The sequence below is a fragment of the Lissotriton vulgaris genome, chromosome 1_1, assembly GCF_964263255.1.
Source record: "Lissotriton vulgaris chromosome 1_1, aLisVul1.2, whole genome shotgun sequence".
NCBI lineage: Eukaryota > Metazoa > Chordata > Amphibia > Caudata > Salamandridae > Lissotriton > Lissotriton vulgaris.
Genome location: NC_141685.1, coordinates 2028303104 through 2028325121, shown reverse-complemented (window position 1 = coordinate 2028325121; position 22018 = coordinate 2028303104). Strand labels below are relative to the sequence as shown.

Genomic DNA, 22018 nt, shown 5'->3' with positions numbered 1-22018 from the left:
CATGAAGAAGCACTTCAGAGTATCGGTGGGTTGGGGAGAACCAGAGTTCCTGATGCTGGGCACGGTCCAATTGCACATAGATAAACATGCCTTTGGTGTACCAGTGGGGGGTCAGTTGCGTGCTTCTCTCAAGCGTCCCCGCTGCAGCCACCAATGAATAGCTCCTCGGAGGAAGGAGGAACACATGCTATTTTAGGCAGGAAACCAGTGATGTTACTTACTCCACAGATGGATGATGGTAGACAGAATATATGTTAAACCTCCAATACTAACATCTGATTGCAGATGGAAAAATGTTGGACAACTCCTGGCCAAGTGCTACCTCCTAATTATAAGAATTCTGACCTTTCCAACAAGAAGTTAGTTTTCCCATAGAGAAGGACAGTCGGGTGGAGAATGAAGGAAGGACTCAGTTCTGAAGAGAAAAGCCCAGATCCTGTGGTTGCAACATTGAGACTGGCATCAAGCCCTGCCTTTCCAAGATCCAGAAAAAAGGGAGGATGGTAGGGCCACATACTCCTGGGTCGGATGTGTCAACATTGTCAGGGCAAGCGCCCAACATAATTGTTGTAGAAGACAGGCCTGAGAAATGAGCTTGGTAGGGTTGGTGCTTCTGCTGTGCAGACATTATCAGGGTAACTTCCAAATAAGATTGTTGCTGCTAGCAGAACTAAGATTTAACTCATAAGGGATGTGTTCCCCTTGCTGCTTCTGCCTTTATTGTATCTCTTGTGCTACCAGTAAGAGACATAATGTGGCCAAGCACTGGGGCAGGTGGGAAGCTGGGCTACCGTAGTTTTCCTTTCAACAAATAATTTTTTCTGATTGATTATATGACTATGGGCCAGATGTAGGTAATTCTATTTTACCGACTCATAAATACCGAATTTTACCGATTCGGTATTTATGAATCGGTAAAATAGAAGGTGGGAGATGTAGGTAAAATGTAATTTACAATTACCGAATCAGTAACATTCGGTATTTACCGATTCGGTAAATACCAAATCGATATTGCCCATTGATTCCTATGGGCCTTGAAGCCCATAGGAATCAATGGACAATACCGATTCGGTATTTACCGAATCAGTAAATACCGAATCCTGCAAGGGTGCAGGGGGTGTCACTTTGACACCCTCTAGCACCCCAAATACAGGCATGTATGCCATGTGGCACACAGACATGCCCGAAGGGCATGTCTGTGTGTCACATGGCACAGGTGTGCATGCACAGATGTGCATGCACACCTGCATTCGGTATTTTACCCCCCAATAGGATTGGGTGGTGAAATACCGACTCTAAAGGGCCTGTGGCACTTTGAGGAGTGCCACCTACATGTGGAATTACCGAATCGGTAAAATTACCGATTCGGTATTTTACAGAATCGGTAAATTTACCGATTCGGTAAATTTACTGATTCTGTAAAATACTGGCCCCTACATGCCGATTCCTAAATACCGGTCGGTAACGGCCGAATTCGGCCGTTACCGACCGGTATTTCCTCTCCTACATCTGGCCCTTAGTCCTTCTCAACAATCACCTGAAGAGCAACAAAGCTAGGATCGACTTCAACGATTGGAGGGAATCAGGAGATGGCTGTGAGTAGCCAGGTGGTATTGCAACAGACACATTCCACAGGAGGAACAATGCTGCATTTTCTGGTACAAGTCTGTGGAGTCTTTAGGGAAAAGATAGACTTGTTCTCCTGACCCACATCGAGGGAGGGAGCGAGACTTGGATGTAGCACTGCTGGGCTTTTTTAGATAGTTTAATGAAGTTTCAGTAGCTGTAGTGGGTTTGAACCTGATGCCTTTATTTCCCAAGTGTACCCTGGTTTAACAGTCAGATTTGGATGAAACAGGTTATCTAGTTCTAGGGTAAATACTGTCAATCCACCCAGTACTTTGGCCTGTCTCGGGCTGAGTGCAACCTATACACGACGGCTGACATCCCCCTAACCTCCTGACTATTATTCCTAATAATTAAATCTAAGGTCTTCAGCTCATCCTTTTACTGTGCATGAAAGCCCAGGTGATTCTAGAGGGACACTGTACCATTTGCAAGCATGTTTTGGAGGAATGTTCCTAAAAGAGACAGAGGTTATGTGGTTAACTGTTGCAAATGGTCACTGTTATGACAGGCATGGCTTAAACTATGGATTTTGCAGGATAATCTACCAAAGCTGAAAAAAAAGATATGAAAATTCCCAAAATATTTAGGCCCACAGCCTCACATAGGAAATTATTGAGAACAAGAGCACCAGATTCAGTTCAAAACTAGTGGTGATGCATATATACAATGAAGAAGTGGGTATGCTGCATATGATGCAGGAATCTTTTTGCATTGACACCGAAAGCAATGATTTAACAGTTTTTGCTGCTTTTTTATTCCCACTAATAAGTGGCGAGGATGCCAACAAATTCATAATGGGAAAGAACCAGACAGTTAAAATACTGATAGTTCTCTTTAATAAGCATTGGCTTTTTCTCTCACCTCAAAGCTGCAAGGCATTCCAAAAGTAAAGCTATTTGCACTGGTGAGAAAATGATGCAGCAAAAGGGTGGTGGGGCAATGGCTAGACTTTGTTCAGAAGCAGACCTTCAGCTTCTTTGCCGGGCACCCACTAATAGGGAAACATTACACTCTACCGTGCATGTCATGGCTTTGTCAACCACCCCACTCTCCCACTTCTGCCTGAGCTGATCCCTGCCTGCTGGGGACCACCTGCCTCCACTCTGGCTCTTTCAGGTTCCGCTGTCCCACACCTTTTCTGTGTTAGGAGGTCCTGCTGCATTTGTTCTTCACAATTCCAGGGACAAAATGTCTCGAGCATGGGACATCCATGGCTAGGAATCGGAAGCACCAGTTGGCCAGCCAGATTTAACGTTGTCTCAGGTCAAAATCTGGAAACTTTGCTGGGTTTACTGAAGCAACATTTCCTGAATATGCATCACTATCCTGGCATTGTTAATACTTTTTACAATCCCTAATTGTTCCATACAGTCAACACAGCAAAAACAGTTAGTAGCCATGGCCTTGCCCTTTTGATTATGGAGCTTCCAAATCATGATGGATCAAGTTATTGTGCATCAGATTGTTTCCCATTTTGGAGAGCAAAGTATAGGAAACAATTTTTTGCAGCAACGTTAAATTTTCAAAATGGGAATTCTTTTTAAGTTCAAGAAAATTTGTCTATAAAAAATACATAGCAGTAACCTCATATCGATATATCCAGAGTAAGCATACTTGAGAATATATAGGAATCAGACTTATGAGTTACAATATATGAGATACAAATAATACATATAAAATCTGAGTATCAGTAAATTATAGAAGATATTAGGAACAATTAGTGGATCAGGGGGGTTTAAGAACTTCTTGTTGTGATGGTTATAGCTGAGAGAACCTTTTAGTAATAGCATCAAGAAATAGTGTAACTGGTGACCACAAATCCAAACGCTTCGTTGCCAAATTTATAGGATAAACAAAAGCAGTATCTAACCTTTGGTTGTGGCAAACAGCGTACCACCAGGCTCTATAAGAAATTTTTGTAAACTCTTTCCAATTAATAGTAATTTGTTGAAAAGCAACAGTTAATAACAGATCAATAATTTTAACATTAAACATCATGTTTTCCCAAACAGGTGAGAGGCTTCCTAAGAAGATATTGGTAAAGGAAAAAGGAAACTTAGTGCCATAAATTAGGTTGATTTGAGCCCAAACTTGTTTCCAGAAGTTACATACAGATACACAAGTGAATAACATGTGGAATAAATCGGTGTTTGGAGATGAACATGTCCAGCAAACATCTGACACAGTTGAAAGACTTTTACTTAAAACGTACGTTGTTAATAAAAGTCTATTGTATACAAAAAACAATGTTTGCATTGTGTTTGCTGCTCTGGAGTATTTACGTAACTTAATCCATAAGTTCTTCCATAAAGGAATTGGCCAAGATATCTGAAAATCATGTTCCCACGCCTCCTCTATTTTAGATTTCTGCCCAGTAGTATCAGTAGCCTGTAGAAAACTGTATATAGTGGAAGCTTTAGGTGTGCTTTTTAACATATTGTGCAGTTGTGAGAGGGAGTCGGAATTATTAGAGATAATAGGAGTGCTGGATATTTGGGTATAAGTAGTCGTAACAGCTTCCTTTAAATGATTGTATTTAGTAGTGAATGAGGTAGGCAGGGTAAACAGTTGGCTAAGCGAGGGAAAAGATAAAAAGACTGATTGGGAGAAAAGGTGGTGAACCCAAAGTAATCCCTTCTGTCTCCAAGTTTTCCAATAAAAGGTTTTATTATGAATAAGTAAACTTTTATTATACCAAATGGTTGAATTGAGGAAGGAATCTATAGTGTGTTGTGTAGGGAGAGATGATGTCTGAAGGACTTAAGAGGTCAATTTGATTATAGGGGTAGAACGAGTCTGCGGTTTGTGTGAGAAGGAAAGATACTCCTGAAAGGAAAAGGGAGTTAATTTCCCCGATTTTCGGACGTACCAGAAGCATTTCTTCTACGTCAGGCATCTTTTGATTACTTGAGTCCACAACTGACTGCCCTTAAATTGTGGACCTCAATTGAACGTCTTTATCGATCGCCCGTTTCTTTTCAGGAAAATGGGAATTCTTAACATGAGGGATTCTGCTGAGTTCACTCAAGCCTTATGCACGCACCCCTGCAGGGAAACACTATTAGTAAAAATTAAACCTTTTGAATTGCTTTCAGCCTCTTTCACTGACTATATATATATTCTTGGGCGATCTACAAAAGCTTCGACCTCAAAACAAGTGAGTTCTCAAAAAGCTCTTATGCACCTTACTAATAAGATTGAATGTCAGACCCCAATTTACATTCTTAGGCAGGCAAGCCAAATCCTCCAGAGAACAAGTTGCATCAGCAGGAGGAGGACAATGCTCGGAAAGTCAAAGGCCATTAACTTTGAAAAGCCTGTCGCCGAACCCAATAAATGCAAGTATCCTCCATACAACTTTCCACATAATTTAATATTTGGTTTGTGTTAAAGTTTGGAAAGAGAACAATCTCCACAGCAGAATATGTAAATGAATAAATTACGATTTATGAATGATGTAACTCTTTATTAAGTAGGTAGAATAAACAGTAATTTGGAAATCCTATACTCCTGACATTTTGGACAATGCAATACATTGAGGGAGATACTACTTTCACATCATTCCATATTTTGAAATGCAAGTACATTTAACAAATAAAGAATAAGCAAGATATAATATTCATTGTTAGTAAATCAAACCATGTCAAGGAGCTTTGGCAGAAGGACACCTAGTGAATCCTACCTTGTGTATATGGTAACTAGTTGATTCATTTTAGCCTGTAAAGTATTCATACATACATTATTGTTTCATATTTGTATGGTGTGCTCAATGTTAGCAAAAAGACAACATGCTGCATCAAGTTGTCTCTTTTTTACCTTGGCTCATTGAAGTCCATTATTGTGAAATCACCTGATAAAATTGGGAGGCGGGGGCTGGCAGAGAAAACTGATTAAATCTCCATAGGTCTTTCCATTAAAGAATTGCCCTGCCCTCCTAATCTGTCATAGACATACAGGAGTTGGAAGGACAAGATGACACAGCATGAATATGCCAGTGAACACATACCATGCACAAGGTGTACACGTACATATACCCTGCACAGGATCTACTCATCGTAGGACAGTAGTTCTTAACCTATGGTCCGAGGAACCCTTGATGACGGTGGGGCCTACTCAGGGGGGTCCATGACTGTAACAAATTTAAATAATATTAAAATTAATACATTAAAATGAATAAACTATATATAAATAAAAAATCAACATTGAAAATGTGACAACTTTTGTCTGATTGTGAATTATACAAAATCTATTTTAATATTTGAGCATTTGTTTGGTGTGTATATATGTTTTTGTATATTTTTGTATTTTGAAGTTCAAATCATAGAAATTGATTAGGCAGGGGGTCCCCAGCTTCCAATAATGACTCAGTGGGGGTCCCCACATTCCAGTAATGATTCAGTGGGGGTCCACGAAAGTCAAAAGTTTAAGAACGGCTGTCCTTTGCAATATCCTACACACGTTTCACATGAGTTGATATCTCTCTGTATCATCTTCTATGAGGTGCAGAATGTGTCTCTATATCACGTCCTAAATTTTGGTAGTTGCCAAACAGCTATTCTGCCTCGCGGCTTAGGTAGACAATGTCTCCTCACTTTGAATTTCACTTACTCCTGTTGGATATTATAGCTGTGGTCAAGGAGGTTTATAGAAAATAGAAAAAATACACAATTTGCCTTATGTATATTTGCACAAGTACACCACACCGTTATATACATGTAAACATAATTAAAAAAAAAATATATAAATATATAATGACCTGATATACGAAATATCAGATCATTTTAAATGTTTTTCTTAGTTAGTGCCTCAGATGTCATTAAACAACACAGTTGAGTTAAGTAGGTATTATCTTGTTTTGATGAAATAGCTGGAGGTATATTTAAAAGAATGTAAACTGAATGACATTTTTGAAGCTATACAGCTGTATATATATATATATAAATATATATATATATATACACGAGGGATATTTTGTGAACATACATGCAGCAGTTATGTTTGTCGACATGATAAAGGAGACAGGAAAAAAGTGCATATATTTTGCTATAAAAATATATGTTTTTGGCCTTCCAAGAACATAAATTTACAGCAACACTCCTACTTAAGACATGCAATAGAGTACCATCCTTTTGGATTTTTTTTATTTTTTTTATAAAGAACAAGTTTGAACATTTATATAAATCAATCCACATTAAAACTCATGATTTAAAGATTGTGTGTGAAATTTATGTAACTTTGAACGAAGTACAATGATTGTGTGTCTGATTTAAGGTCTTTTCTAGAAAAACAAAAGCTCTTTGCAAAAAGAGCTAAAAGAGTTACAGGACCTTTCCTCGTATAGCACATTCATCGAGGAGTCCCATAAGAGAGCAAGGATACGAAGAAGAAAGAAAACTTTAATCTAAGCATGGGCGAATTTTGTGAATCTCGCGTTCGCGAATTTTGCGGATTTGCGAACTGGCAATCCGCAAAATCCGCGAATTCTCGCAAATTTGCGGATTTTTTTTTTTGTGTGTTCGCGCGGGTTTCTGCCAGTTCGCGAGGGTTTTGTACAATTTCGCAAACACGAACTTACCTATCGGGTCGCAAGTTTTGCGAACTTGTTGTTTCTACGTGTCCAGCCTGTTTGGGACACTCTTCTTCATCACTGCCACTCTCTGTCACCACTGCCACTCTCTGACTACTCATGCCACCCTCTGGCCCACCCATGCCACCCTCTGTTTCATCACAGCACCCTCTGGTTGTCCAGTCAGTGTACATTATTGTGGCAAAGCAAAGCACACCTTCCCTGCCTCAAGTGACCTGAATTAATTTGGGGCTGATTAATGTGTCACAGAATATTTTTTTAGCTGGCACCTGCTTCCTTAGTGCTTCCTGATTAGTGATCTTTTGCACTTGCTAAGTGCTTTCATTGTTGCAAAATTAGTTACAACACCTGCCCTGCCCCAACTGACAATAATGAATTAGGGGCTGATTAATGGATTTGAACTTCCAGCCTGGCTCCTGCTTGTCTCCCTTAGCTGTAATTCAGGACCTTTGTGGCATATGTGTAACTATTCTGAGGTTCAGAGCAGGGTCACATAATAGTTGCAACTGGCAACTGAACTCTGGAGGGGCCCCTCAGGAAGCACTACAGGAAATGGCTACTAATGATGAGCCTGAACTTTTGAACCTGGTAAGTAGTTTCAGTTTTGCTAAGATCGTATTTCTGCAATTTAGTGCTTATTCGCGGGGCGCGAAGTTGTACTGGGAAGCCGCGAACTCACGCGAACAGTGCGAGCAAGCCATAAAATCCGCTGCTCGCGGATTTGCGGATTTTGCGGGAGATCCGCAAAATCCGCGAGCGAAACGGATTTTCCGCCCATGCTTACTTTAATCTCAGCACTACCTTGTCTAAAGATTTTCAAACGTGCTCATAGAAGATGAGAGGGAAATGTCAGGCGCTACTAAACAGTTGTGCAAAGACCTTTGTTACATATCATAATTGTGAGATACTGTGAACTATACTGAAGCCACATCTTACTGATAAAGACAGATTGGTAACAATTGATCGGATGACTACCATTTTTCACCAGATATGCAGGTACCTACATCAGCCTGTTCATGGGATTATGCTAGTTTAGTAAAGCTCATAAGAAGCAGAAGAAAGCACTTGTAAGAAAAGCTAGAGAGAGAGAGATGCAGAGAAATAATGGTTGCTGCACAACTATTGTTATATTGAAGCAAATGGAAAAAGCTACATTACTTGACAAATGCAATAGTTTCCTGTTACGGATGATGGTAAAGGTGCTCTTCACTAGTCATGGGTAGTTAATTAGACTGGATCCAAAACCAAAGCAATACTATCCATTAGCATGTTCAAGGTAAGGTGAAGCAGGTAACAACTTGCAGCTAGGCAGCAGGCGGAGTTAGATACCAAGTGATCAACGAGCAATTTACAGAAATTCATGTCCAAGTATATCTCATTACGACATAAGAGACTCAGACCTATCCTATGGATCTTCTCACTAAATGTTGTTGTAAAAAGGAAGCCCTGTAAGATCACATAAGAAGGGTGGTGTACATAGAGGAATGACACAAAGTAATGGATTAAATGGTTGATTAAATCTTAACTAGTGTGAATTCCTCTAGATAGCATTACATTTAATTGTTTTACCAGTTCTGTGGCATTCCAAAATTGAATCATTTATTTGGACGTCAGTTGTGGCACTTACCCCAAAGACTGGAAAACAACAGAAGAGTGAGGAATGTACAAGGGGATACGTCCTCTTCCCCAAAACAATTATACTAAGAACAACGTGGATGAATCCATAAATAAGTGTTCCCACTTATATCGACTCAATATGATGTTGTTGCAAAGTACAGACATCCAGTGGATTTGTAAAAAGACCCCTCACCCACCAACCTAGTTGGTGGCATGCTTCATCATTGGGGTCTCAGCTTGGCGGTCGAGTACAACCCAGCGGTGCATCAACGCCTGACTACAGTAGAGCGTTTCTTCTTTGTGTGCAGTGAGATAAGTGGTAGGTGGTGAAGATTAAAAATGTCTCTAAGAAATGACCAATTGAAAAACTTTATTGAAAGGGTCTTAGGACAAGATTAAAAAATGTGTAACAGGATATAGTGAAGCAAAAATTGTTACTTCAACATCCGTTAGGTGTGGGTCAACATATTTCAGCCTTTTAAGGTAGTCATAAGGCTTTCTTCAGGACCACTGTGTGAGGTTTAGGTGGAGGTACAGGTGAATAGGCTATACAAGTGTAAGTAGCCTCATGAGTGATATAACAGCACACACGCTAAGGTGGGCTGTGAAAAAAGTGGGAAAACAGTACTTATGGACCCACTTAATGGCTGGAAATTTTATCCAACTGAAAAGGATCTGATGGATCCTGTGAGAGGGAGCCTTCTGAGGTCTGACATTCATCAAGGAAGAGCTCACGCATATCAAACCTGTTTGGTGCTCGTCAGGATCCCGCCAGCACTTACCTCACCGCACGCGAAAAAAACCCCGCTCCTCTGTAGTCAGGAGTTGAAGCACAGTTGGGTTGTACTCAACAGCCCAGCTGGGACCCCAATTATGAAGCTTACTTACCCAAAAGGAGCAGCCCACCACATACTGTTAGCTCACATCCCTCCTGAAGGAGGTGACAAGTAACTCGAGATGCATGAGGCCGTGTCAGAGAGCCAGCAAAAGATGACTGCTTAAAAGGAGCCCAGAGTACATTTTGTCACAACCTTTGTATTCACAGCAGCTAAATGCCCAAATTAAATAAAATTACATTCTGCGAATGGTGGTGATCTGAAGAAAATCCCTGGCTAGCTGAGACACCATCTCTCTAGTATTCGGGTGGTGCAACTTGTTCATTGACGCTGACATTGGCACAGAGGACCCAGCTGAAGCGAACAGTGCGAGCTGAAGGAGGGGTCCCGGAGTGAGCAGAACAGCACCAGTGAGTGCAGCGGGAGGCTCTGAATGAGAACTTGTATGTCTGCACTCAGACCCCGGCACTATTAGACATCCATTAGGTATGTTATTGGCCCCTGATGGGGTGGTGAAGAAGAGTACTCATTGTAGCAAGTGAGAGCTGGTGAAGAAGCACGAAGGTGCCAACTGGCAGGTGAGATGGGCTCGGGTTGGTGAGGGTTTGCCTTTTGTATGCACATGAACTAAATTAGGGAATAAACAATATTAACCACTGCTCCAGAGGTGTGGAAGACTTCATGGCAGATCCATATTGAAAGTACTGGATACGATCTTTTATATTTAATGGTACTCGGAGCTTGATTTGTCCCCCTTGGGGGCTAACCCTGCTAGATACTGAGATTGCGCTGTTCTGAAAATTCTGCTAGGCCGAAACTATGTCAACATTGTTGGAGTAAAGCTATCTCCCTTCCACCTGTAAGTGTGAAAACCTTTCTAAGCATATGGTGCTGCTCATGAAGGCTGTATCAGTCCGAGTGTACTCACAAAATGTCATGTGTTTTAACAGTTCAACCCAGATAAAATGGCACATTGCTGCACACAGAATTATGCTTATACGAACAGTCGAACACAAATAAAATGCTGGGTCAGAACTGCGTGACTTTCACAGTTCAGATCACTATTGAGTATTGTACAGTAGCGTAAGGAAATTAAAAGCAGCCGAAACCTCCTTTGATGAAAGAAAGGAAAATAAGGGAGTTTAAAGAGAAGCTGACTTCCAATACCAAAGGAATAAGCCACATACAGAAGAGTTTGAGATTAAATCACTAATGCTAGATATGCAGAAAAGTCTGCACACGATAGACAAAAAGATAGACTTGCTACATATCAAAACTGACCCATGAAGGAACCCTTGAATAAGCAAGTGCCCACATGGACATGCCAGAACACGGCTTTTCTGAAAGAGAAGATTTGATGTGTGGAAAGAAAAGCTTCTCAAAGCCCAGGATCCCACAGACATCAAATAGTGGTATAATAGCAAAGTTTGTGGAGGAATTCTTAACATTCTTTGACAGAGTACAGTTCTCGGCAAATCATAGTGTAGGAAAAGTCTATCATAAACAACCCTGCAGCTGGGGCGCCTCACGGCCCATGCTTATGTGTCTCCATAACTATAAAGAAAGTGATATGGTGCTACAGCTGGTGAGAGGTAAGGGGGCCATAAAGCACATAGGGAAGTCCTTGCCTTTGAAATGGATATCACATTAGCCAGGAGGGCATTCACAAGAGTTACAACAGTTGGAATTGGAATGTATCTTGCAGTATCCAGCCAGGCTCTAAATATTTGGACAATGGAGGCACAGACCTTTGGTAATTCCCAATCTGAGACAAGAACATCTACAGGCAAGGCTGAGTGAGAGGAAGCAGCACCATCTCTGATCAAGCAGATGATTAAGGACATATAGGACCTATTACAACACAAGAAATTGTTAGAGTCAACATTTTTACTTGTCTTCCCGGTAGCACCCACAAGTTGAATATGGAATCAGCAGCAAAGTTAGAACATTGGAGACCACACGCGGCGATACATCCACATTCATCTTTAAAGTCGGCGTTGATATTAATATGAAGTGTGTGTGTTAAGACAATTATGAACATTACTGGACGATGAATATTTTCATTGTTAATCCACGTTACAAAGTGTCATTGAAAAAGATAATTACGACAGCCCACCCTGAGCGTGTACTGTAGTATTGCATTATGGGTAATGTAGTTGGTGTTAAGCCTTTGGGCAGACTTGCACGAAGCGGCGCTGGCGGGAAAGTACTGGTAATTAGCCTATCCGGAAGTTGTATAGAGACAAACACATAGGTAAATAAGGGAGGGGCTTAGGTAGAGCTGATAGTTTGACGGAACAGAGGCTGGATTTCAAACAGTTACTGCAGGTACGCGATGAGAGGTGTTGTGTATTTATATCGAGCGGTGGATGTGGGGCTATGTAGTTGATTATGGTGGGATGAATGGGAAAGATTAAACATATCAGGGACAGAGGAGTGGGTGAAACGTTCTTTAACGCAATCCAATTAATTAACTAAAAGAATTGTAAAATAAGGACATGGATGAAACTCTTGTGGGAAAGTATGTTCGGGTTTGTTGGAATGGGGGAGTGGAGAACAAGACAAGGTGTGGGTGAAGGGCAGCATAAGTGGATGCAAAAGAGGGGAGATTGATATGATGGGGTTTGGAATCTAGGGGACATCTGATTGGTTAGCAGGCTGGAGCGTCTATTTGGTGAATAGTAGGGAATGTTTCCTTTGAGTTTAGTGGTTTGGTAGGAGAAAGACAGGTACTTTTTAAATATAATGGGTAACGGGTGAGAACAGGATCGTAATTGACACATGTAAGAAAGAAAATGTTTTTTGTTGAGCAAGTCATAGAATTATGGATAAAAAGGTAATTGGTATTATTGTCTTTGTTGTCATTTACAGTGACCCCTGAAGAAGGGCACCTACATGCCCGAAATGCATTGTTTTTTTTAAATGAAAACACTGCCTTGGATGAATGGTTGCACTGGTCGTGTTCCTTTTTTTGAGGTCCGGGTGGTCACAATTAGAACATAAGAAGCTTGGAAAACGTCAAATAATTCCACATGTGGTTTTGAAAAATAAACAGAACTATCAGAAAGGATTGTTGAGAAAACAGTTGACTTTGATTACATTGATGAAAAAGAATTAATAAAAAGATAGCCACAAAAGCGCTTCTAGCTGTGCAACTGGCAGGGGCGCAGAGGACGCCTCATCCCCTACAATGGCTCCTGCTGGCCCCACACCCCTAGGGACCAAGCACGAAACCTTGGCATCATACAAGACTCATCGCACACAATGAATTGCCAGATCAACGGTGTATCCTCGACCTGATTCAATACCCTCTGCATGCTTCAAAAGACGTTCAGATGGATGCCATCCAAATCCAGAAAAACTCATGCATGCGCTCATCAGCAGCAGACTGGACTACAGCAACGCTCTCTATGCAGGAATCAACAAGAAACTCCTTTGCAAACTCCAGACTGTCTGGAACACCACAGCCAGACTGATTCTCAACATCCCCATAGCAGTCGCATCACCCAACAACTCTGCGATCTCCATTGGCTCCCAGTCGAAAGAAGAATAACCTTCAAACTCCTCACCCACGCATACAAGGCAAAACACAACACCGGACCCACATACCTGAACATTCGCCGCTCCTTCCACGCACCCAAAATACACCTCTGATCAGCCGAGCTCTCTCTGGCCTCCGTCCCATGTATCTACAATACCTGAACGGGAGGAAAGTCCTTCACCTACCATGCAGCCAAAGCCTGGAACAACCTCCCCCTCCACCTCCGGCAAGCTCCCACTTTGCCCCACTTCAGGAAAGACCCCAAGACCAGGCTCTTCGGATGACCCCCAGCAATCAATGGAGCCGCTCCTCCTTCCCCAGCGCCTTGAGACCCTCAAGTGTGATTAGTTGTGCTTTACAACCCTGATTTATTGAGTGATTTGAGGTATACTTGAGGCATATTGAGCTACAATAACGATCAACAGACATCCAAGGCGGAAAGTACTCTCAACAGACTCACAGTGGTCTCGCAGGAAGTTGCAGAAAAACAATGAAAATGCCCATTACTGAACCAGAAATAGTATATGCAATCAAATCACTTTATAAAGCACCAGGCACTGACAGTTAATGGCGGCATTCTATAAAAAATATGGAGAAATGCTGGCATAACACTTGCCATGTTCGATGAGACGTGAGTTTGCTGCTCTTGTTCCTTTCCTGTGGGAAGCTATTATCATCACCTTGCTCAAACCGGGTTAGCTGGCATCGAAATGTGACTCTAATAAGCCGCTTTCATTAATGAATGCAGACATTAAGATGTTGGCGAAAGCCATTGCAGCCAGGATTCTTCAGTATGTGGCAGAGTTGGTCTGGACATATCAGGCAAGATTTGCCTCTGGTGAATCGACAACACACAACCTGGCTACTTAATGTGCTCTTGGGCACCAGCTATGACCCCGTTTTAGTGCAGTAGCAGCAGTTTCAGGTACTGAAAAAGCATTGGACACCCTAGAATTGAGTTTTTTTGTCTGCAGTAATGCACAGATTTGGTCTTGGCTATACCCAGGATTCTCATGAAGGCAAGCGCCCCACTCTTATGTTCAGGGCTCGGCGCCAAGACTGTCCCTTTTCACTATTGTTGTCTGCTGTTGCACTCAAACTGTTAGCTATTGTATTTATAGGCCACCATTCATGAGGGGGTTGCTTTTTATGTACGCAGATGGACTATATGTGAAAATGCCTGGGCATAATCCTGGCCCAATTATTAGAAAGATCACCCGAGTTGGTGAGTTTTCAGCCCTACGAAATAATGGGATTAAATCAGAAATGTTCCTGCTGACCTCGATGATGTCCCCTTTTGGGTCAGTGAGGAACTGGGGGGCAGGTTCACCAAGATACCAAAGTGATCCTAAAGGAGAACTGATGACCGGTGCCACAAACATTACAACACAGTGAGGATCTGGTCTCTTTTAGCTATGGTAGGGAGTATTGCACCTGTCAAGAAGATCATTCTTCCCAAATGTCTTTATTGATTTTTTAATGTAGCTATGACCTCATTCAAAGCAGTTTTTAGCAGATTGCGTACAATAATGAGCAGACTCATATGGGTAGCAAAACAGCCAAGATTACGATGGGATGCATTAATGTTGCCACTGAGGTTTTTAGTGCCAGACATTAGGCACAATGTGCATATTATTGGTTTCATTTCTTACCATCTTTCTGGAGACACAGAAACTGTGTTGCTGTGCCCTTCAAAGACACTATTAGCCGATGTGATGCGTGACCTATGGTATTTATACCCAGATTCACTTGCATTCTTTAATGCTAGTTATGAGACGCAATTGGCAGGGGCAGTTGAAGTTGTACTCCATCCACCAGTGCTCTACACTAGACTGGAAGGAATTGAATGGCTGAAAGGGACCCGAGTACGGGAGAAGTATGTTGTTTTGGGGTGCAGATGAGCTATAGTCATCAACAAGAGACGTCAGGCATGTGGGCATCTGGAAGCGTGAGATTATCTGAACGAACCGCTGAAGGGACACCTGGGTCCTCAGGTGTTCTGCATCACCAACATGGCAAATCGGTCAGTTTGCCAGAGGTGGAGATGTCATAGGACAGATGTTGCAGTAGTAGGATTCCCATCAACTGCCCTCTTCATGGATACAGTGTGTTGGCTCTACAGGTAGAGAGAGACAGTGCAGTAATTAAGCATGAAGTTGAGGCCCTGAAGGCACAGCAGGTGGAGAGGTGTGGGAGCCGACATATAAGCCCCATTTGTCAGGGGAAAGCTGAGGTAAAGCGAGTGCCACCCAGCTGGTCTCTAAAGGTAGTGAAGGTAGAGGGAGCTCTGGGGATGGAATGCCCAGAGGAGCTGAGGGAGCTCCCAACCATCCGCCATCTTGTGCCGGTGCATTGCGGGCTACACATTTCTAATCATATGTCCTCCAATGGGTTGTATTGGTGTTAAATAACAGGTGTTTTTTTGTTAATAAACAATGGTGCACTCATATTTACTTCTTTCGAGCTGAGTGGGCCTGCCAGTGTTCGAACCTTCAAGCATAGACTACTGCATGATGCATTAGTTCATACAGCCAGCAGATCCAGTGAAAGCCATCAAGATACAACTCTGAAAGCAACCTTATCCTCATTGTTTGGCACTGAGAATCAATACAAATACAGCCTTTGTAGGGTTGAGCTTGAATTGGGCATTCCCAGCTTTATTCATAATGAGACAGTGTTTTAGCTGGTCGATGAATGACCTTTAGGAACATCTGAGTGTCACCTGCCTCCTGATGGATTTTCATGGATTTTCATGTCTTTGGGTAGAGTAGGACTCTAAGCGGCTCTATATATAGGTTGAAGACAATAGGGTAAAGGTTGACATCAAAGGAAATGAAGATCGGCTCAGACCTAAATTAGCTCATTTGATTGAGTTAGGATATGCTACTAACGTAGGACATGAACCCTTGCACAATGACACCACTGATAGTCCTTTGGAAGGCAAATGTGTAAAACAGGCATGGAGCTCAATGACGTTGAATGTTTCATATAAGTCAAGCCCAATGGAGAGACAGTGGCTAATATTGTTAGAGATCTGAAGTACAACTTCAACCTCTTAATTGGTTGACATCTCTGTGCAACAACGGTTGGTTGTTGTGGTGGATGATGTTCTTGATTTTATTATTTGGTTGGTTAGCCTTGGCCTTCTCAATGATCTTCCATCAGAATGACAGTATGAATGCTTGGAATTTACTTTATGAGGCCATTAGAATCTAGGCTGGACTTCTTCAGCAGGAGTAAGACCTACTCGTCATTTACTCCAGGACCACGCGTGACGAGACTGCCCATCTTTGCAGGTTTATCAAGACCTCAATCCTAAATAGAAGTTCAGTGAGAGAAGATATTTGTTACTCTCTATATTGCAGGTGTTACACCGTCTACTGCAGGTGGTACACGTTTCCTATGGACATAGAATTCCTAATTCCATAATGGTCTATGGTTGTGTTTAGCCTTGAGAAAGCCCTTTCGGACAAAACACGTATCGGCTGCCTATTTCGGATGCTATAAAAACCATAATTTTGAAATAAAGGATACATAAAGAAAAATCAAGATTGCTATATGGACTTCCTATCTACACGAGTGGCTAACAGCCAGTTACACATATTGGACTTCTTTTTGTGCCTCAGCATTTGTGTTACTTATTGTTTAAACCTCAAGTGGTTTTCTCCATCTTGAGTGTTGATCCAGCCTCCTATGAGCAGAGGGCAGCTTTATGCTTGGAGAGCACTACATTCTACTTACATCTAAAGGAGTTCCTTTCCGACGGACGAAAGGGGTGAATGTGCATCTCTGCTTTGTTGCTTTCTTGGGTATTGAAGACCTACTCAGTATTGCAAGGTGTGTGAGAGAAGTGTTGAGCTACAGTGCCAGTGATATCCTTTACAACCAACAATGAGTTGCTGTTGAATGAGGTGGTCTTCAATGAGAGGAGACTTACCAGACAGTTGATTGCATAGATGTTAAAGGCAGGCATGTGACGTTGTCATGTTAACATTCGGTGCCTTCATATTGTCTGTGAGCTGCCTGCATTTACTCATCTTGGCTGTCAATAAACTGTTTGCTGTAAATACTGCCTTAAATTGTCATTACCCCCAAGAACAAGGAATATAATGTCTCAAATCAGACTGCCTAGCACATGGGAACAATTTGTACTGAGTTACTGTCAGTATGGTGAATGGTATCCATACAACTCAGCAACATCATTTGCTGACCTGTATAAGCATTAGAGACTATACAAATATTACAACTATCGATCAATACCTGAAAATTAATTTGGAAGCCAGGGGATATTATCATTTGATAGGATGACATAAAATACTAAATAGTATAGCAAATGTGCATCACACTGACCTTTCTGCTCTTACTGGCTTTGCTCTGTACTTGCTTTACTAGGGAGAGGGAAGGGGTCAGGAGTTTGCAATCAGAGATAGAAGAGAAGGGCTAGTTTGGAAGTGCCTAGAATGAAGCTTGGTTTGGGTAAGGTACATGCATCATTTTACCGCAATATTTGAGAAGCAAACGGAGACTCACACATTTTAAGTGGAATAAGGAAACCTTTCCTCTTCAGGCTAAATGGTGGATGTTGGAAATGTCTTTTACAAAAGAGCACCTCTTTGTGGATCATTCTGCAGAAGTGACATACAATGATGGTACAGAACATAAAACCAACGGAGTAGCCGAACATCCTTGTTCTACCACTTAACATGGAGCAGGAGGAGACGGCTGAAGTTTACTAACGGTCAGTGTCATCATGACAGGGTGGCTTCAGCCTACATACATTTGGCGGGTGACATTTTTGTTTCTGCATTTGTCTATGATTACAATCATGCTGAAGTTCTTAGCTGGTCAATGTCGTGAGCCAAGACACAGCTCCTACATGACAGAAAGAAGAGCCTGTGGCTTCATATTATAAAGCAGATATATTCCATGGATACTATTAGATGTTAGAGAAGAGGCTTGGAGTCAGGGACGCTTGGCTCGGGAGCCTGAGATTGTAGGATGAATTCGCGAAGTACTTCTGTAGAGCAGAGCCCGAGGGCACAGCGGAGCCTAAGTACATCACTCCTCTTGAATTGGGCTGAAAAACAAAAGCAGAAAAACTTTAGGAACGCAACGATTGCATGAACATGAAGTCAACATGGAAGGAAGGAGGGGTATGCAGGAGCAAATCAAAAGCAGACAAACATAAAATTGTAAGCTGGCAGAATCACTGGTTGCGCACACGATTGCTGTTCTTCATTTAGACAAATTCCTATGAAAGAGTTAGAATTCTTCATTCCACGCTGACTTACTTTAAAAAAGCTATTTGTCTCAACAATTTAGTGAAAAACTCTTACATTTAGATTCAATTTCGCGAAAATTTGGAAATAAGCCTTTATGGGCCTTCGAAACGAAATCTCATGAAATTAAAGTATTAGTGGGTGGTAGAGGGGAATCAGAGGAAAACATTTTCTTTTGGCAACATTTGAACATGTTCATGTTTTTCTGTTGGGTGACGAGTGACTTTTAACAATTTTGCTCACAGGTATATCTCAGCTATATTATTTACATCACGCCCAGCACTGTAAAACAATGAAACACAACAACTTTATATCTCATCTAATGTTCAACTCTGTCGAAGCATGGTACCGACATTTTTCTGGAACATGTTAGTCCGTCAAAAAACACAAAAAGTCATGAAGGGAACTTTATTAGTTCTTGAAGAGACGAACATATTGTCTCCTTTTCTTATTTAGATCACTCCACCTGCCATATAGTTTAGCATTCAAATGTTTCTATTGCACGTTCTACATATAAGTTATACTGTTACTTTCTTATCAATTTATTTTAATGAAACATTTTATTGACGTTTGCTATGAAACCATAGGCTCAGACAATAAAATGTAACAGCGATGAGAAAATACAATACAGGCTAATATCAATGACAACATATTAGACTGCCGCTCCCATAGAAGATAAGAAAGGCAGTTGAGACAGGGCATTATTCTACATTGCCAGTAGGGTGACATTACAGGTGGGCGAAGGTGCTCCCAACATGCGCCCTGGATCTGAGTATGCTTACATGGACACATGCTTGCCTTATAAATTGCCATCGCCATCGAGGGACACCTTCCCATTCCCCTCACCGTTCTTGAGACGCGGCGAGCAGCTGTTGTCACTGTTTAGTAATACCTCTTAGAGACACGAAAATCCCAGCCCTATGAGATCGATATCTCATTTGAAGCCTGCCTCCTTCTCAATACCTATCAATGCCAGTTTGGTGGATACCTCAATCGGCCAACCTAGTACTGAGGATAGTTGTCAAATACTTTTGACCTGGGTTGCCACATCACACTGCAGTGGCATATGTCTTGGTAAAATTCCCTTAGTGCTTGTGACACCCATTGTAGGCATTTCAAACAAATCAAACAAAGCTTAAGCTGAGATTGCAAGAAATTGGGGAGCAATCTAAGCCTATCTCCTGTGAGCTATGGGTGATTACAAACCAACGTTGGGTAGATCTGAGATATTCTCTTAGCTTCCAGCAGCGGAGTCCAGCCTACTCTCTAGCAGAATGAACTCAAGAAGCACAACCAAATCCCATTTCTGTACTTTAAGAGCACCACTCTATTAAAGATATCGAAATAATTTGAATGTATGGCAAGTAAATTCACTGCTGAGGGCAAAACATTATTTCATGCAGCCATGTTCCAAAACATTCTCTAATTTTGATATACCTCTGATGCATTCTTCGCATGCTCAAAAAAACATTTAGCTGGATCCCCATCGACACCAGAAAAACGGTCACCCATGCTCTGGTTACAAGCCGCCTGGACTACGGAAACACCCTATAGGCCGGTATCACCGCAAAACTCCAGAAAAAACTCCAACGCATCCAGAATGCATCAGCTAGACTCATACTAGACATCCCGCGTAAAGACCACATCTCTAGCCACCTGAAAAACCTCCACTGGCTCCCCGTCAATAAGAGGATTACTTTTCGCCTCCTAACCCACGCACACAAAGCACTCTACGAACTTGGACCCGAATGCCTCAACACACGAATTTCCTTCTACACCCCCTCCCGCCATCTACGATCCTCCAACCAAGCCTTTGCTACAGTACCCCGCATCAATAAAACCACCATGGGAGGTAGATCCTTCTCCTACCTCGCAGATAAAACCTGGAACTCACTCCCCACTCACCTTCGTCTCACTCAGGACCACCTAGCATTCAGAAAGCAACTTAAAACTTGGATATTCGACAAGTGACTCCCCACCCTTCCTCAAGCGCCTTGAGACCCTCCGGGTATGTAGTGCGCTATATAAAATCCTTGACTTGACTTGACTTGACTTGATGTCCAATTGCCAGAAACTGGGAAGTCTAGTTATTTGTGTTGGCTTTGCCCTGCATCCGAGATGTGTCTCCTGGCTCTGCCTGTGAGCTCAACCCATCCACCATAGTCCCTTACTCCAACAATTCAATACTACTCTTATGACAGAAAGAAGTAACCTTGGTACATGATTTCCAATAGGAGAAACAACAAGCCTTCTCCATTCGAATGGCAGGGCCTTCTTTCATCTGCCTAAATAGCCAGACGTTGACGAATATAAGCAGAGAAATCCAATTTTACAGCCGTAGCCTGTTGCCCATTATTCACCAAATGAATACACTTATCAGAGATGGCATGAGGGGCTGCATCAGCCCAAATGAGGCACAAGATTTTCATGGACCTTCTTAAAAATATAGTATCAGAACTTCAAAGGAATAATTCTGGTGGACATATCAATTGGGGAGGGCCACTAACTTAAATAAGCCTGCCATCCGAAAATGGAGATGAGAAGTAAATTCCAGCTCACATGATCCCTACGTAGGCAAGTTAACAGGGGTGCCAGGTGGAGCTGTCAGGAGTGCTGGCCATCATTGATGACTGTTAGACCTGTCATCCTTAGGGTGGTCTTCACCCTATCGCTATGTCTGCTTACCTCCTGTTTTTGCTGATTCTTTCTGTTGGCCTTAGGACTCAGCACGTTACTTCTACTGACCAGTACTAAAGTGCATGTACTACTCCCCTAAACATGGCAACATTGGTGTATACACAATCAACATATTTAGTTTACTTAAAAGTCCCTTGTATAGTCGTATACCATATACCCAGGGCCTGCAACCTGAATGCTACTAGTGGGCCTGCAGTACTGATTGTGTCACCCACACAAGCAGCCTTTCAAATTGGTTTCAGGCCTGCCATTGCAGGGCATGTGTGTGCAGTTTACTGCCACGTCGACTTGGCATTTAAAACTACTTGCCAAGCCTAAAACACATATTTTATTACACGTATGTCACCCCTAAGCTAGGTCTTAGGTAGCTCATAGGGTGTTGTGCCGTGTAAGTAAAAGGTAGGACATGAACTGTTGAGTTTTGCATGTCCTGGTAGTGACAAACACTCACATTTGTTTTGCAATACCTGTGAGGCCTACTCCTCTAATAGGTTATATTAGATCTGGGGGTCTCTAGTTGGCAGAGGTAGGTACCAATGTCCAAATAGGGACCGTTGCGTCAGGGTAAGAAGGATACACTCTTTAGATAACCCCTGCTCACCCCCTTGGTAGCCCGGCACGAGCAGTCAGGCTTATCAAAGGCAATGTGTAAAGTATTTGTACCAACACTCACAGTAAAACAGTGAAAACACCACAAATGGACTCCACAACAGTTTAGAAAAAAAGAAGTATTTAATCTAAACTGAACAAGACCAAAACGACAAAAATCCAACATACACAGTTCAAGAATATGGTTTCAAAAGAGTTCTTAAGGTTGCATTAAAATAATCCA

General features: G+C 42.0%; 1 protein-coding gene across 1 annotated transcript in view; it reads right to left on the bottom strand.

Annotated features, from left to right (window-relative positions):
- Nucleotides 1–17497: 17497 nt before the first annotated feature.
- Nucleotides 17498–22018, bottom strand: part of LMNTD1 (lamin tail domain containing 1) — a 1301017-nt gene continuing 1296496 nt past the window's right edge. Inside the window, exon 17 of the mRNA XM_086938753.1 lies at nt 17498–18287. Within this exon, the coding sequence (XP_086794879.1) occupies nt 18147–18287 (141 nt within the window). The 3' untranslated portion in view covers nt 17498–18146. The remainder of the gene's footprint in view (nt 18288–22018) is intronic.